Source organism: Poromitra crassiceps (genome assembly GCF_964638095.1).
Source record: "Poromitra crassiceps genome assembly, chromosome: 1".
Classification (NCBI taxonomy): Eukaryota; Metazoa; Chordata; class Actinopteri; order Beryciformes; family Melamphaidae; genus Poromitra; species Poromitra crassiceps.
The window spans coordinates 35,695,960-35,713,591 of NC_139623.1; the positions used below are offsets into that span (position 1 = coordinate 35,695,960).

A 17,632-nucleotide genomic window follows, 5' to 3' on the forward strand; every position below is an offset into this window, starting at 1 on the left:
TCTGTCTATCTGTCTGTCTCACTCCCTTCCTCTGTCTGTCTGTCTGTCTGTCTCACTCCCTTCCTCTGTCTGTCTGTCTCACTCCCTTCCTCTGTCTGTCTGTCTGTCTGGATATCTGTCTCACTCCCTTCCTCTGTCTGTCTGTGTGGATATCTGTCTGTCTCACTCCCTTCCTCTGTCTGTCTGTCTGTCTGTCTGTCTGTCTCACTCCCTTCCTCTGTCTGTCTGTCTGGATATCTGTCTGTCTCACTCCCTTCCTCTGTCTGTCTGTCTGGATATCTGTCTGTCTCACCAGTCCCTTCCTCTGCCTGTCTGACCACTCCCTTTCCTCTGCCTGTCTGTCTCATCCCTCCCTTCCTCCCCGATGTCTCCTCCTTATTCTTAATTCCCTTCCCCAGTCTCTCTCTCTCCTTCTCTCGTTGTCTCCTCCCGCCTCCCCTCCCCTTCTCCTCCTTTGCCCTGCTTCTCACCCCTCTGTTACCTTTTTCTTCTTCCTGCCTTCCCCCACCCAAACTCCTCTCACTCCCCCCTTCCCCCTTTCTGTCCTCTATTCTATCCTAGTTCATCTTACTACCCCCCCTCCCACATTCGCCCCAAAAGCAACCTCTGAGTGGCCCAGTGAGCATGGCTGTAGCTAGCTAGGTCACCGAGGTCCAGACCTCAGTCATTTCCTATTGTAAGGCACAGCGCAGTCTCAAGCTCAGTTTTTAAGCTAGAGTGGAGCTTCTGGTATTAGTGGAAACAAGACATCCAGGTGAATACGTAGGTACCAGCCATGTCTATGCAGCCACCCTCATGTGGCCATTCGAGGAACTGCAGTTTTTGGCACCTCTGCATCCAAGAACCCCCCCCCCCCTTTGTATTACATGAACTTATTTTTCTTGAAGTCACTGAGAACTGAGAAATACTACTTCTAAGAAGTTTTTATTGGTGCAGGTTTAGCATGAATAAATGTCTTAGGTTTACATTAAGGCAGTCAGTTGATACAACTTTTTCAAAATATAAAAACTACATAATCTTATACACTTTATTCTGCTTTCATGCCTTCATCTGCTACACTGCCTTTCTTTGCACACAGCAGACTGGAGCAGATCTTGAAATCCCCCCATGTACTGAATCGAAAATAGATTTTGGATCGAATCGTGACCCCAGGAAGTGGAATCGAATCGTGAGATACCCAAAAAGTCACAGTCTAATGTATAGACAGTTTTAACTTGACAACATAAACATTCTACATTTCCCCTAGCTTACTTCCTGTTGCAGTGCTTGCTAATACAATAGCTGGCAGGAAATAAGCTAGGTTTCAAATGAAGCAATAATAAGAGGCCATGGTTTACAGTGATTTGACAACAGGTAAGATGTGTGTCGTGGACACCTCTTAGCTGTTGTCAAACCGTCTATTCATACATGCTTCTGTTCTGAGATTATTATTGTAATTATAAACTTTCCTGTTCCCCTCTTTTGCATCTCAGGCTTTGTCATGGCGATGATGATCGATTGTTACCATAAGGTATGATTCATGTGTTTATGATTCTTGCACCCATGCTCATTTCATCCATGCGTATATTGACTCCATTAAAAAGGTCACAGGAACATTGTCAGTTGTGAGTCTTGCTGTATTCCTAGTTGCTTGTAATGCTGCCCATCTAAGAACTCAAGCTCGTTCAGCGTCCCTGGTGACACGTCTCCCCAGTCGCCTGGGTCCATGTCTCAGGGTTTCGTCATAGAGGACTTTCCTCAGCAGCGACTTTCCAGCACGACTCACTCAGCATGAAGTCCTTATCAGGGATGTGATGGAGGCTTAGCTCTCCTACACTCAGCTTATCTGCTTTTTGTTGAAGAAGGGGTTTTACCCTCACTAGTATGAATCTGTCACGTGTTGGTCATACTGTGGAGGGAGATAGGAAGTTGACTCAGCCTTGTTCTGACTGCATCGTCACAAGGAAATCAAACACATAGCCACTGCCCTTGCCCTTAAAATATTTACAATAGTAACACTGTTAAATCAATGAAGATTCATGCTGGTATTTATATTATTCCAACAATTCATTTCATAATTATTTTGATATTGTCATCAGCAACTGGAGTATTTTGACATCACCCCATATTCCCCGAATTACTACGATTAATAGTCATTCGGGTTACTTTCACTGTTAAAAGTGGTGCAAACGTGACACCGACTTCTGTAAGTTAACCCCCCCAGCAAACCCCCCTGCCCTTTTTCCCCCTCTTCAGCTTTGACCCAATCAAAGTGTCGGGGAAACCTGTAACAGCCAGTCAGTAGGCTAATGGAAACCTGTAACAGCCAGTCAGTAGGCTAATGGAAACCTGTAACAGCCAGTCAGTAGGCTAATGGAAACCTGTAACAGCCAGTCAGTAGGCTAATGGAAACCTGTAACAGCCAGTCAGTAGGCTAATGGGGCAGTTTTCTTTGGAGTCCCCTTAAACACACACGCACGCGCACACACAAACAAAATGCCGTCTAATAACAATTATGACAAACTATCTCACGGTCTCCATGTCAGCATCTATGGAGGGACTTGAAAGGGAAAAGGGTTTGAGTCAAAACAGCTCTCTGAGAGTTTGCTATCAGTATTAAAGCGGAGGGTCGAGAGGAGCTGAGAATAGCTCCTGTGTTGTGGTGGTTTACAGTGTGCTCCTGTGTTTTGTGGTGGTTTACAGTGTACTATGTGTGTTGTGGTGGTTTACAGTGTGCTCCTGTGTTGTGGTGGTTTACAGTGCGCTCCTGTGTTTTGTGGTGGTTTACAGTGAACTCTGTGTGTTGTGGTGGTTTATTATTATTATTATTATTAAGTTTATTTGTCAGGGACCATGTGCAAAAGATAACATTGATCTCAGAGAGAAAAGATGCTTTGCACCAGATTATAGCAAATTGCTATTTTCCATCTGCAGTCCCAGGGCAGGGTTGCCAGCACAAACAACAATACAATATATTACAGGGTACATAACAGATATCAACACATCTTCGTTATACAGATTATACATATCACTACAAATCATTACAGTTTACAGTGTACTCTGTGTGCTGTGGTGGTTTACAGTGCGCTCCTGTGTTTTGTGGTGGTTTACAGTGCGCTCTGTGTGTTGTGGTGGTTTACAGTGTACTCTGTGTGTTGTGGTGGTTTACAGTGTGCTCATGTGTTTTGTGGTGGTTTACAGTGTACTCTGTGTGTTGTGGTGGTTTACAGTGCGCTCTGTGTGTTGTGGTGGTTTACAGTGTACTCTGTGTTTTGTGGTGGTTTATAGTGCGCTCCTGTGTTTTGTGGTGGTTTACAGTGTACTCTGTGTGTTGTGGTGGTTTATAGTGTGCTCCTGTGTTTTGTGGTGGTTTATAGTGTACTCTGTGTGTTGTGGTGGTTTATAGTGCGCTCATGTGTTTTGTGGTGGTTTACAGTGTACTATGTGTGTTGTGGTGGTTTACAGTGTACTCTGTGTGTTGTGGTGGTTTATAGTGTGCTCATGTGTTTTGTGGTGGTTCACAGTGTACTCTGTGTTTTGTGGTGGTTTACAGTGTACTCTGTGCGTTGTGGTGGTTTACAGTGTACTCTGTGTGTTGTGGTGGTTTACAGTGTACTCTGTGTGTTGTGGTGGTTTACAGTGTACTCTGTGTGTTGTGGTGGTTTACAGTGCGCTCTGTGTGTTGTGGTGGTTTACAGTGCGCTCCTGTGTTTTGTGGTGGTTTATAGTGCGCTCATGTGTTTTGTGGTGGTTTACAGTGTACTCTGTGTGTTGTGGTGGTTTACAGTGTACTCTGTGTGTTGTGGTGGTTTACAGTGTACTCTGTGTGTTGTGGTGGTTTACAACCACTGAGAGTGAAAGCGCTGCAGCATCTGAGCCTTTAAATAACTTGACAAGCATCTCAGACACATAAAAGAGATGGAGACCAGGAGAAACTGTATGCCATCCTGTTACAGTAAGAGAGTGGAAACTGTACGCCATCCTGTTACAGTAAGAGAGTGGAAACTGTACGCCATCCTGTAACAGTAAGAGAGTGGAAACTGTACGCCATCCTGTTACAGTAAGAGAGTGGAAACTGTACGCCATCCTGTTACAGTAAGAGAGTGGAAACTGTACGCCGTCCTGTTACAGTAAGAGAGTGGAAACTGTACGCCATCCTGTAACAGTAAGAGAGTGGAAACTGTATGTCGTACTGTAACAGTAACAGAGTGGAAACTGTACGCCATCCTGTTACAGTAAGAGAGTGGAAACTGTACGCCGTCCTGTTACAGTAAGAGAGTGGAAACTGTATGCCGTCCTGTTACAGTAAGAGAGTGGAAACTGTATGCCGTCCTGTTACAGTAAGAGAGTGGAAACTGTATGTCGTACTGTAACAGTAAGAGAGTGGACACTGTATGTCGTACTGTAACAGTAAGAGAGTGGACACTGTATGTCGTACTGTAACAGTAAGAGAGTGGACACTGTATGTCGTACTGTAACAGTAAGAGAGTGGAAACTGTATGTCGTACTGTAACAGTAAGAGAGTGGACACTGTATGCCGTCCTGTTACAGTAAGAGAGTGGAAACTGTATGTCGTACTGTTACAGTAAGAGAGTGGAAACTGTATGCCATCCTGTTACAGTAAGAGAGTGGAAACTGTATGCCGTCCTGTTACAGTAAGAGAGTGGAAACTGTATGTCGTACTGTAACAGTAAGAGAGTGGACACTGTATGTCGTACTGTAACAGTAAGAGAGTGGAAACTGTATGTCGTACTGTAACAGTAAGAGAGTGGAAACTGTACGCCATCCTGTAACAGTAAGAGAGTGGAAACTGTACGCCATCCTGTAACAGTAAGAGAGTGGAAACTGTATGTCGTACTGTAACAGTAAGAGAGTGGAAACTGTATGTCGTACTGTAACAGTAAGAGAGTGGAAACTGTATGTCGTACTGTAACAGTAAGAGAGTGGAAACTGTACGCCATCCTGTTACAGTAAGAGAGTGGAAACTGTATGTCGTACTGTAACAGTAAGAGAGTGGAAACTGTATGTCGTACTGTAACAGTAAGAGAGTGGAAACTGTATGTCGTACTGTTACAGTAAGAGAGTGGAAACTGTATGTCGTACTGTAACAGTAAGAGAGTGGAAACTGTACGCTGTCCTGTTACAGTAAGAGAGTGGAAACTGTATGTCGTACTGTAACAGTAAGAGAGAGGAAACTGTATGTCGTACTGTAACAGTAAGACAGGGGAAACTGTATGCTGTCTTGATTGATTGATTGATTGATTTATTTTGGTGACATGTCAACAGACAATCACCGAGGATAAAAACACAATAAAGCCTGGCTATTTCAAGCACTGGCTTGTTTCCATTGCGGTCCTCATAACAGTCCTGTAGTCCTGTAACAGTAAGAGAGTGGAAACTGTATGTCGTACTGTAACAGTAAAGCCGTTTTCCCACATGCGTACCGGAAAATTACCTGTAAGTCAATATCGGACATTTCCCGGAATTTTCCTTCACACCTGGGCGCTCGCATGTGGGAATATAGCAGCGAAATTGCCTGTATGTTGGGGGGCGGGGCGGCACTGCAGAGCGGGTGGGGAGTGACGTGTCGGCAAAACTCCGATGGTGAAATAAGTTGTCACACAATAAATCACACTCGTTTGACTTAAGAGGGCATGTATGTTGTATCATTCACATTCGCTAACCAGTCTTTGAACTGAAATATTTGAAGAAGTTGGGATCCGTGTCTGAGAGAAATAGCCTGGCTGGTTCGATGTTTATCCGTTCACCTGCGTCGCGTTGAAGCACTTTTTACAGAGTGGCTTCGTTTGATGTGTCCGGGCTTGCCTTCGCTGTCGGCAACGTAAGCAAAATACTTCCACATTTCGCTTCGTGCATTTGCTTTCTCAACAAGCGTTGGGCGGCTTGCAAGACTCTCAGAGCTGTCTGTGTCCCTGTCGGGGTGCTGACTGAAGGAGGAGGACTGAAGGACTGGCCAGAGAGCGAGCAGGCAGCAGAGAGGGGAGAGGGGGAAATCGGCACGCCCACACATGAAGCTGACATACCGCTCTTATTATCACAAGATCATTTCGCCAGTTTGCTTTAATGTGCGCGAATGATTAGATTATGCCCGCTGGAACATTAAGCAACGTGTGTACACCTCGCCCATGAGAAGGACCGGCAAATGACTTGACATGTTTCACACTTGTGTCCCTTATCGCGCATACCGCTCTTCTGACTGGCTCGAACTGGTGAAATGTCCGCGATGACGGGGTCGCGCTTATACCGGAAAACAACTTTCACACATGAAGGCATTAGACCACGTTCCGGTCATTTAGAGGTAAAAAGCGCATGTGGGAAAACGGCTTAAGTGTCACTGGCCAGGGGAGCCAGGATTCTAGATTTAAAATACATGCTATGAGAGTGGAAACTGTATGTCGTACTGTAACAGTAAGACAGGGGAAACTGTATGTCGTACTGTAACAGTAAGAGAGAGGAAACTGTATGTCGTACTGTAACAGTAAGACAGGGGAAACTGTATGTCGTACTGTAACAGTAAGAGAGTGGAAACTGTATGTCGTACTATAACAGTAAGACAGGGGAAACTGTATGTCGTACTGTAACAGTAAGAGAGTAAACTGTATGTCGTACTGTAACAGTAAGACAGGGGAAACTGTATGTCGTACTGTAACAGTAAGACAGGGGAAACTGTATGTCGTACTGTAACAGTAAGATAGTGGAAACTGTATGTCGTACTGTAACAGTAAGACAGGGGAAACTGTATGTCGTACTATAACAGTAAGACAGGGGAAACTGTATGTCGTACTGTAACAGTAAGACAGGGGAAACTGTATGTCGTACTGTAACAGTAAGAGAGTGGAAACTGGATGTCGTACTGTAACAGTAAGATAGTGGAAACTGTATGTCGTACTGTAACAGTAAGACAGGGGAAACTGTATGTCGTACTGTAACAGTAAGACAGGGGAAACTGTATGTCGTACTGTAACAGTAAGATAGTGGAAACTGTATGTCATACTGTAACAGTAAGACAGGGGAAACTGTATGTCGTACTGTAACAGTAAGACAGGGGAAACTGTATGTCGTACTGTAACAGTAAGATAGTGGAAACTGTATGTCGTACTGTAACAGTAAGAGAGTGGAAACTGTATGTCGTACTGTAACAGTAAGAGAGTGTAAACTGTATGTCGTACTGTAACAGTAAGAGAGTGGAAACTGTATGTCGTACTGTAACAGTAAGACAGGGGAAACTGTATGTCGTACTGTAACAGTAAGAGAGTGGAAACTGTATGTCGTACTGTAACAGTAAGACAGGGGAAACTGTACACTGTCATGTAACAGTAAGATAGTGGAAACTGTATGTCGTACTATTACAGTAAGACAGGGGACACTGTACACTGTCATGTAACAGTAAGACAGGGGAAACTGTACGCCGTCCTGTTACAGTAAGAGGGGGGAAACCAGTGGTGAGATATTTGACTCAGGCAGAGGAGCGGGTACTTCTGTCACAGCCAACACCACAAATCAAGAGTGAAAAGACTTGAAAGACTCATGTGTTCCTCTCTGCTTGCTACTACTGTAGGCCAGTGCTTTGTTCATAACATCTATTCAAGTGAAGTCAAGTTTATTTGTACATATAGCCCTAATACACAAGCATGTCTGAGAGGACATTACATGTGTTCATCTGAATCTAGCACAATCAAACAATTTAATGACTTCTATAAAGCATAAAAACAGGCATGAACATGAACATGAACAGAAGAGAAGAAGAGAGGGCGTTTAACATATTTTAACGATTTAAACTATTCAAATTATTGTAACTATTCTTTTTAGTTTAATTGCATGATTGCTGTTTTATTGACCAGTTCTAATGTCTCCTGTGAAGAGCATTGAGATGCCATTGTATTTTAAAGTATAAAATTCATTATCAGTATTATTATTGGTAAAGGAGTGAAGCTTGTCTAAATCTTTCTGAAGTCATTAAAAGACCAAAAATACAGTGAAAACATGTGTACTTGCAGCACAATATTCCAGTATTTCATTGTCTTCTCATTGTAATACTACAATCTAGAGATAAAGCTAGGTCAAACTTACTTAAATAAAAGTATAAAATCAACCAATAAATCATACTCAAATACAATTAGGAGAAAATACTCCAAAAAGCAGTGGTACTACAAAAATCTACCCAAGTCCAGTAACTAAATTAGATCAGATGTAACTAGTTACTTCCCTCCTCTCTACACAGAAACCAAACACCAGGTGAAACCATACAGTAAGTTCATTACTGTACAATACGTGACACGGTGACCGTAAGCAGACTTCTTCTAACTTCTAACTCTTCCTCTCATCTGGTTTCTCTTTTCCACTCTCTGTGTCATGCTGCTTACAGTCTAAGCCGAGTCTGTTTCACGCTGCTTATGTCTGAGCGACAGTCAGATCTGGGAGAGGTGAGGTCAGAGTGATGTGGCGGAGCTGGATGGTCTGCTGTCACATGCTCACCTGTGCTGCTTTGCTGATTGGAGATATGACTAAACTCACTGACCACCTGGGTCTCTGGCTGACTCACGTTAGTCAAACTGAATTTAAAATAAGTAAACATAGATTCAAAATGACCCAGAGATTAGTTCCAGAATTTAAATTTAATTGAGTGTCCGGGTAGTGCAGAGGTAGATTCCCTGCCTACCAACACAAGGGTCGCAGGTTTGAGCCCCCGTGTTACCTCTGGCTTGGTCGGGCATACAGGCATAAATGGCCGTGTCTGTGGGTAAAGACCCCATGAAACGGCATCTTTACTTCCTGGATTTGATGCATTTCCTGTTGAATGAGGATATTGGGGCATGACATAACACAGTGAGGGATCATTCGAAAGTCTAAACCTTGGTTTACAGACAAAAGTTTTTACATATACACATTAACCCTAAAAATATATATATATACGGTATATAAAAAATTACTTTCAGAGGCTAGCGGGCTCAGTTTTAAAGCCAGAGTGACATTTCTGGTATCATATGAAACTATAAGACCAGTCCTAAGGCATCGATTGGTACCATGTCATGCTAGCTTGTCAGGAAGGTGGCTAAATAACACTTCAAAGTTAGGCAAAATTTTGGCGAGGGAAAAGACCTTTTCAAAGGGGCCCTCTTTTTCACAGCCTAATGTTGGCAGGTGTGTGTGTGTGTCCGTTTTGAACCAGTAGCCTTATGTTGTTATTGAGCCTTTCTGATGCTATTGCATGGTTAAATCAGACAATGTTATGGTTGGGTTGGGTTGGGTTGGGATACGCAGTGGAAGTGGCCCCTGGGAAATTTGGTTTGGTACATAGTGGTACTTGGTCGGAAAAGTTTGGGAATCCCTGGTCTAAACCATTGGAATACAGTATCAATCAAGAGAGAAAAGCTGTTATAAACATGCAGTGAACTCCTGAACATATCCAGACATCACTCGAATGGGCTGCATGTTTAGCACCAAATGTCTGTTATGAGCGCGCTCCCGCAAACATAGACCTGACCCACCCAAGCCCCAAGTGCAAAGTCCACGTCACTGGCAGAGCGGGTCTAGGTTAGCAGGTCCAGGCTCATGTCCAGAGCGTAGAGTGAGCGGGGGGGGGGGGGAGAGGGAAAGCTAGCGAGACAAGATTATTATAGCCTATAAATAGTTGTTAAATGGCACTTTTACAAACCATTAATAATGTCCCCATGTAATTTCATGAATGGACGTAGTTACGTGGTGCGATTATTTGGAAGAGAGCCAAACTGAAGAGTAAACAAGTGAAAGAAGAGTCGTTTCTTTTCCTCCATCTGCCTGTTTGAATCGTGAAAATGCAACAAGAAGATGAGTGCTGCATAGGCTATATATTATATTCCAGCCATAACTTTTGTGTGGAGAAATAAATTGAAAACTAGTCAGATATGACTTGAATGCCACTGGTAAAATCACCTTTTCCACCGTTTAACGTTACTGCGACCACTATTTTGACTGGCGGCTTTTGGGCGATGTAAGCGCTCACTTTTTGGCACATCGCCACGAGTATTGCTTTCTGAAATATAACTATACAGTCTACATTGAAAAATGTAATTAAAATTCTGCCTCGCATAAGCACCGTGAGTCCTGGCTGCAGCCTACAGATTAGTGTGCAGCACACTAACGTCTCCACCTCCACCCCACCCCCCCCCCCCCCCCTCACACACACACACACACACACACACACACACACACACACACACACTCGCTCTCTCTCTACTCTGTACAGCTGAGGATTTTCCTCATGTGTGGAAACAACGCTGCCTCTTGTCTGGAAGGGTATCCCGGAAATACCCACGCCTCAGTTCATGTTTAGCAATGGCTATAGACAGTTGTATTTGATGGGGGGCAGAGGGGCAGGACTGTTGAAAAATCGGATTATTTTATTGTTAATTAATTGATGTTTTCGCCTCCTGGTGCAGCATGAGGCCACCATGACACAGTGTTTTCCAGGAAGTAACAGTTACTATAATTTCACTGGGACTTTAAACTTTGTTGTACTTGTATTTTCAGCTGTTTCCTATTCTGCCACTGCAGTGAACCCCCCCGCCCCCCCTCCCCCTCCCCCTCCCCGTCTGTTACATCAACGCTTCAGATCAGCAAAGAGTTGCAGTTTAATTCATCCTGTCATTTGGGGTCGGTAAAAAGGTGAGGTCAGTGTATGTGTCTGTGTGTGTGTGTGTGTGTGTGTGTGTGTGTGCGTGTGTGCGTGTGTGCGTGTGTGCGTGTGTGTGTGTGTGTGTGGGTGTGTGTGTGTGTGCGTGTGTGTGTGTGTGTGTGTGTGTGCGTGCGTGTGCGTGTTTCGAGGATGAACAATGAGATAAGAGGGTAGAAAAATGACCTCACAGGTAAGGCAAACCCCACCTGACGAGTGATTTGAGCAGTCAGGTAAGGTGGTGTGCCTGTGTGTCCTTGTTCATGTGTGTGTAACTGTGTGTGTGTGGTCAGTGACATTTTTAAGTGGAAACTTAGTCAGAACTTACTGTAGGTGAGATGGTGTGAGAAAGGTTGTATTCTTCAGCCAGGTGTTGGCAGTGTGCGTGTGTGTGTGTGTGTGTGCGCGCGCGCGTGGCGCATGCGTGCAGGTCTATAGGAGCAGGTGGCCCAGTCTGTCATTAGGGGCTGAGTCACTGTGCTAGCGTCAGCCATGCACGCACGCACACACGCACACACACACACACACACACACACACACACACACACACACACACACACACACACACACACACACACACACACACACACACACACACACACACACACACACACACACACACACACACACACACACACACACACACACACACACACACACACACACACACACAAGTTGTCTAGCCTAGACAAGGGACATGCGGTTGCAGGAAAAGGGGAATTCCAGGCTGGAAGGAAGACAGGAGATTGCCTGAGGTCAGAGTCGCTCTAATATCTAATCAGAGCCCAGAAACTAGTTTTATCTGTTCACTTCACACACACACACACACACAACACACACACACACACAACACACACACACACACACACACACACACACACACACATGCACACGCACACACAAACACGCACCACACACACACACACACACACAATTAAACCTCATACCATCATGTTGGCTTTTTTGTCAGCGCAAGATGAATCAAAGGAACTAGAACGACCGCACCGTGGCCAGCTTTACAGTTACAGCTCCTTTTCCCCAGGCCCACCCCCTTCCTTCACCCACCCCCTCCCACCACACACATGCTCCTAGCCCCTCCCTCTACCCACCCCTCGAATCCCGACTCTCTACAATCTTCCTATCCCTAGCTATGGCTGCTTTTACCTAACCCGCCCCCCTTTCCTTGATGGAACAGTCAGACATACAGTCACTGTGACCTTGAAATTTGACCCTTGACCACCAAAATGTAATCAGTTCATCCTTGAGTCCAGGTGGATATTTTAGCCAAATTTCAAGAAATTCCCTTAAGGCGTTGTGGAGATACTGCATTAATGAGCATGAAACGGGTGGTCATGAGGTCACAGTGACCTTGACCTTTGACCACCAAATCAGAACAGTTCATTGTTAAGTCCAAGTGGACGTTTAAGCCAAATCTGAAGAAATTCCATCAAGGCTTTCCTGAGATATTGCATTAACGAGCTTGAGAGTGGCAGTTGTGAGGTCACAGTGACCTTGAACTTTGACCTTTGACCACCAAAATCTAATCAGTTCATCATTGAGTCCAACTGGGAGTTTGAGTTACCTTCATAACCCGAAGGGTCGTTGGCACCACAGACGATCTGTCAATAAGCTCCCTCTGTCCTCGCACGAGTGAGTACACTCTATTACGCATGGAGAGAATTACAGGATATTGCATGTCTCGCGCAAACAGCCATTGCAAGACGGGAATCTGATTGGTTTTGATTGACGTAATCCCCCATGTCCAGCCAAAATCCGGACATGGATCAAGTGGATCGGAGCTTCGAAAGGAAGAATGTCATTGCGTAACTGCAGTTCACCAATGAGCAGGTTGTGCATAATTCTACGCTTAAAAGGCGTGGTTATAATGCTTAAGGCCGCGTGTAGCGCCGACAGGAGAATAGGCAGTGCGCCGGTCCACGCCCACTAATATGAGCTGCGCCTGGCGCTAAGCGCTGTGTTTAGGCCGGTGGGACGATAGAGCCCACTGTTTTTAAATGTAGGAGTGTGTGTGTGTGTGTGTGTGTATTTGCGAGTGCCTAGGAGAGTACAGTGAGTACAGCGCTCGCTAAGGAGAACCTTGTGTGTGCCGCTGAGATGGCTTGTGCGATTGTCACCCTAATCGTTTCCATCCGTGTGTGTGTGTGTGTGTGTGTGTGTGTGTGTGTGTGTGTGTGTGTGTGTGTGTGTGTGTGTGGCTGGCGGTCCCTCCAGAGGAGCCGGCCACTTCAGAGCAGCAGTGGAACCGCCACAGGCTGCTGCCACTTCACACACCGTGTCTGTCTGTGTGTGTGTGTGTGTGTGTGTGTGTGTGTGTGTGTGTGTGTGTGTGTGTGTGTGTGTGTGTGTGTGAGGGGGGGGGGGGGGGGGGGGAGGAGAGAGAGCAGGAGAGAGAGAGAGGGAGAGGGGGAGAGAGAGAGTGTGTAGATATGATGAATGCTCTGTTGACAGTTCAAACAGTGTGCATGTGGATGAAGATTTCAGCAAACAATTCAACAGCAGTAAAGAGTGGTGTGTGTGTTTATTTGAGTGTGTGAAGTGTGTGTTTATTTGAGTCTGTGTGTGGCTCTATATGCCATGTATATGCATGTATTTCAATAAGAATTCAACATCAGTCATGAGAGGTGTGTGCTCAATAGGGATGGGCATTTTAAGTCATTTCAATATTTGGTTACTCATTAAATCACAAAAAACAATTGCAATTAACAAAAATCTGTGTCTGTGTCCAACTGGAAAAACACAAGTGGAACCGAAGTTTGGCTACTCTAAGGGATCTTTTTGTGCAACACGCAACCATACAAGTGACATAGGAGAACGCCAGGATTGGAGCGGGGATTTCTGTTTTCCCCCGTCTTGGGCGTGGTTTCTGAATGATGACGTGTTACGCATTGTCTCTATTCCTCATAAGATGCGTAGCAAGGGCAGCAAACGTTTCAGTGATTTTCTTTTTATAGAAAATATAGCCATATGCACGGCAGATATTGATTTGGTTCCTGTTAGAGGCTAATTATGATTACAGTAACTGTACCTGATTATCACCAATCATATAGTGCCATTCTAATCCATTCCATGTCAATCAGAAGAGCTCCTCCATTACGTGACTGCAAGCCTTCTATATAACCTACACAAAATTATGAGAACAATATTCTTCAAAGGCCTATATATGCGCAGAAAGGAATGTTCTGTGTATGTGAGGGTGTTGTATGTGCGGCAGCGGGTCATCACATCATAATTTGGTTGCGTGGTCAGTTAGTTGACTGATGTAAAATTGCCACCGTGGTTACATAACCTTTGAAACGAGCCACGACTTAACCGTGCATGTGCACGCCTGCTCGTATCATAGGTGCACTCCGGCCAAACAAACAGCGCTACACCTCTGTGATATGCATGAGAAAGGAGCTGACGGAGGAATCCGTGTGGGTAGGCTATTGTCCTCCAGAGTACAGGCAAGCGTCTCCTCGGCTGCAACCAGCAGCCATGCAGCCAGCAGCACACAGAAGTTTGACCAAATAGGAAGAAACCATTTGCGTGGGGTGGGTGGATAGGCTACATAGCGAAACACAATGAAAACAAATGCAAACAGAAAATAGAAAAAACTTTACATGCCCTCCACTCCTATCGCAAAATAATGAACTTGCCCTCCCCAGTACTCAAAATAAATCAAATGCCCTCCCCACACTTTTTTAAACCCCCCCCCCCCCCCCCCCCCCCCACCACCCCACCTAATATCGGACAGTCCCTAAGCAGCTAATTTCAATACGCTATATGCCTGTAATGCCCCTTTGTGTATATGGTGTACATTTCTGTCTTCTGAATGTCTGTGTGCATGTGGGTCTGTGTGTGTGTGTGTGTGTGTGTGTGTGTGTGGTGTGTGTGTGTGGTGTGTGTGTGTGTGTGTGTGTGTGTGTGTGCATGTGTGTGTGTGTGCATGTGTGGTGCATGTGTGTGCGTGTGTGTGTGTGTGTGTGTGTGTGTGTGTGTGTGTGTGTGTGTGTGTGTGTGTGTTGTGTGTGTGTGTGTGTGTGTGTGTGTGTGTGTGTGTGTGTGTGTGTGTGTGTGCCCCTCACCTGTCTTCTGGCTCATGTCTGTGGGCAGGTGTGGGGGGCTGGGGCTGAAGTGCTCATTGCTGTAGGGCAGCAGTGACGTCAGAGGGTGCATGCCATGTGACTGCTGCACCACCGACACCTTGTTAGACTGCAACCAAACACACAGAAGAAGACAAATAAATCATCAACAATCACTGTTAATATTATTAGTTTTCTGAAGACAAATAAATCATCAACAATCACTGTTACTTTTATTAGTTTTCTCACACCCAGATACTTCAAGATGCAACAATCACTGTTACTATTATTAATTCTCTGACTGTCCAGACTTTTGACTGGTAGTTTATCTTGCAAGATAAACTACCAGTCAAAAGTTTAGACACACCTGATTGAATGTACCATGTTTTTCATGATCTTAAGGCCATTTGGATCTCAATGCTTATGCTTACAGTAAATGCTTGAAATTAGTTATCGACACTTATAAATATATTTAATATATATATATATATATATATATATGTGGACAATAATAAAGATAAAGAAAAATGAGGCATGTCAAACTTTTGACTGGCAGGATATAGTAATAATAGAAAACTAGAACGACCGCACCGCGGATATATGCTGCCGTCAAACAAGTGAGCAGTCGACATGCATGTGTAACGGCGTTGTGTAGGTGGTACTTGCAGCAACACATGTTAAGGGCTTGCCCAGGGGTGGATACGAACCGCCGACTTTCGGCTTGGGAGTCCGACAAGTTAACCACTGCGCCAAGAGAGCTAGCTCCCTTGGCGGAGTGGATTAACTTGCCTTTATACTGGGGGAGTGAGTTTAACCAATCCACTCGCTACCACACTGGACTCACGAGGAATCGACGCTGATTCACTTCGGTTACACATGTCTGACCAGACTTTGACGTTTGAGCCAAATGTGAAGAAATTCCATCAAGGTGTTACTGAGATATGAAAGAAAGAAAGAAAGAAAGAAAGAAAGAAAGAAAGAAAGAAAGAAAGAAAGAAAGAAAGAAAGAAAGAAAGAAAGAAAGAAAGAAAGAAAGAAAGAAAGAAAGAAAGAAAGAAAGAAAGAAAGACGTGTGTCATTTTAAGCATGGCTTGGAACAAACAGATGGGCTGTGCTTGGCTGCCATTGGCTGACAGAGGGAGTGAGGCGGGGAGGGGGGCATTTGATGGATAGGCCTTTGATGATGCAGGCGGGCTGCGTGCGAGCTTGTTTGCTTTCATGTTTCTGTTTACAAATGGCTTCCAATAACTTACGTGAAATCCAGTTATTGCTAATGCTCCCAGCATGCTGGCTGACATATGATATGTCACAGCGGTTCACAGTGTTGGAGGTACTGTAGCTAAGCCACCAGGCCTGGACCGCGTTCCACTCCATATATTTGAACCAGTCCGTGTGTGTGTGCATTGTGTTTCTGTGAATTTGCATCTTTGTGTGTGTTTGAGTGCGAGTATGTGTTTGTGTGTTGACACGTGAGTGTTTGTTGAGTGGGTGGATGTGTGTGTGTGTGTGTGTGTGTGTGTGTGTGTGTGTGTGTGTGTGTGTGTGTGTGTGTGTGTGTGTTTGCTTTCGTCTTTGCAAGCTTGGCAAAGAGATTGATTTTCATATGAATATTTCTGAGAAAATAAAGTTTAAAAAAAGAGTTTCTTCACACAGATGCACAGGCCTGTGTGTTTGTGTGCATGTGTGTAGGTGTGTGTCTGCAAACGTGTGTGTGTGTGTGTGTGTGTATGTGTGTGTGTGTGTGTGTGTGTGTGTGTGTGTGTGTGTGTGTGTCTAACATCATCACCACTACAGAGGAGCAGATCTACTGCTACTGGCCCTCCCGCTGAGTTACAAAGTGAATACCTTATCACTTAAAGGCAGAGCTTCCACACGCTCCACTCCACATGAACACACACACACCTCATGATGCTACACTCCACATGAACACACACACACCTCATGATGCTCCACTCCACATGAACACACACACACCTCATGATGCTACACTCCACATGAACACACACACACCTCATGATGCTACACTCCACATGAACACACACACACCTCATGATGCTCCACTCCCACATGAACACACACACACCTCATGATGCTCCACTCCACATGAACACACACACACCTCATGATGCTACACTCCACATTAACACACACACACCTCATGATGCTACACTCCACATGAACACCACATCACACCTCATGATGCTACACTCCACATGAACACACACACACCTCATGATGCTACACTCCACATGAACACACACACACACCTCATGATGCTACACTCCACATGAACACACACACATCTCAGGTGTGTGCTCCACTCCACATGAACACACACACACCTCATGATGCTACACTCCACATGAACACACACACACCTCATGATGCTACACTCCACATTAACACACACACACCTCATGATGCTACACTCCACATGAGCACACACACACCTCATGATGCTACACTCCACATTACACACACACCTCATGATGCTACACTCCACATTAACGTCACACACACACCTCAGGTGTGTGCTCCACTCCACATTAACACACCACACACCTCAGGTGTGTGCTACACTCCACATTAACACACACACACCTCAGGTGTGTGCTCCACTCCACATTAACACACACACACCTCAGGTGTGTGCTCCACTCCACATGAACACACACACACCTCATGATGCTACACTCCACATTAACACACACACACCTCAGGTGTGTGCTCCACTCCACATTAACACACACACACACACACCTCAGGTGTGTGGCTACATGGCTCCACTCCACATGACCACACACACACCTCATGATGCTACACGGCTCGTCGTGGAGCTAAGATCAAACTGCTAAACCTCATTGAATGTGGAGACACATGAAAACAAAACACACTGGCT

The 17,632-nt window shown here is 45.0% G+C and overlaps 1 protein-coding gene across 4 annotated transcripts in view; it reads right to left on the reverse strand.

Annotated features, from left to right (window-relative positions):
• The window catches only part of tcf7 (transcription factor 7), a 139,926-nt gene that overhangs the window by 45,635 nt on the left and 76,659 nt on the right, over positions 1-17,632 (reverse strand). For all 4 annotated transcript variants that reach the window (XM_083635471.1, XM_083635470.1, XM_083635473.1 and 1 more), the window contains exon 4: positions 14,737-14,863. In XM_083635471.1, coding sequence (XP_083491597.1) covers positions 14,737-14,863 — 127 coding nt within the window. The remainder of the gene's footprint in view (positions 1-14,736; positions 14,864-17,632) is intronic.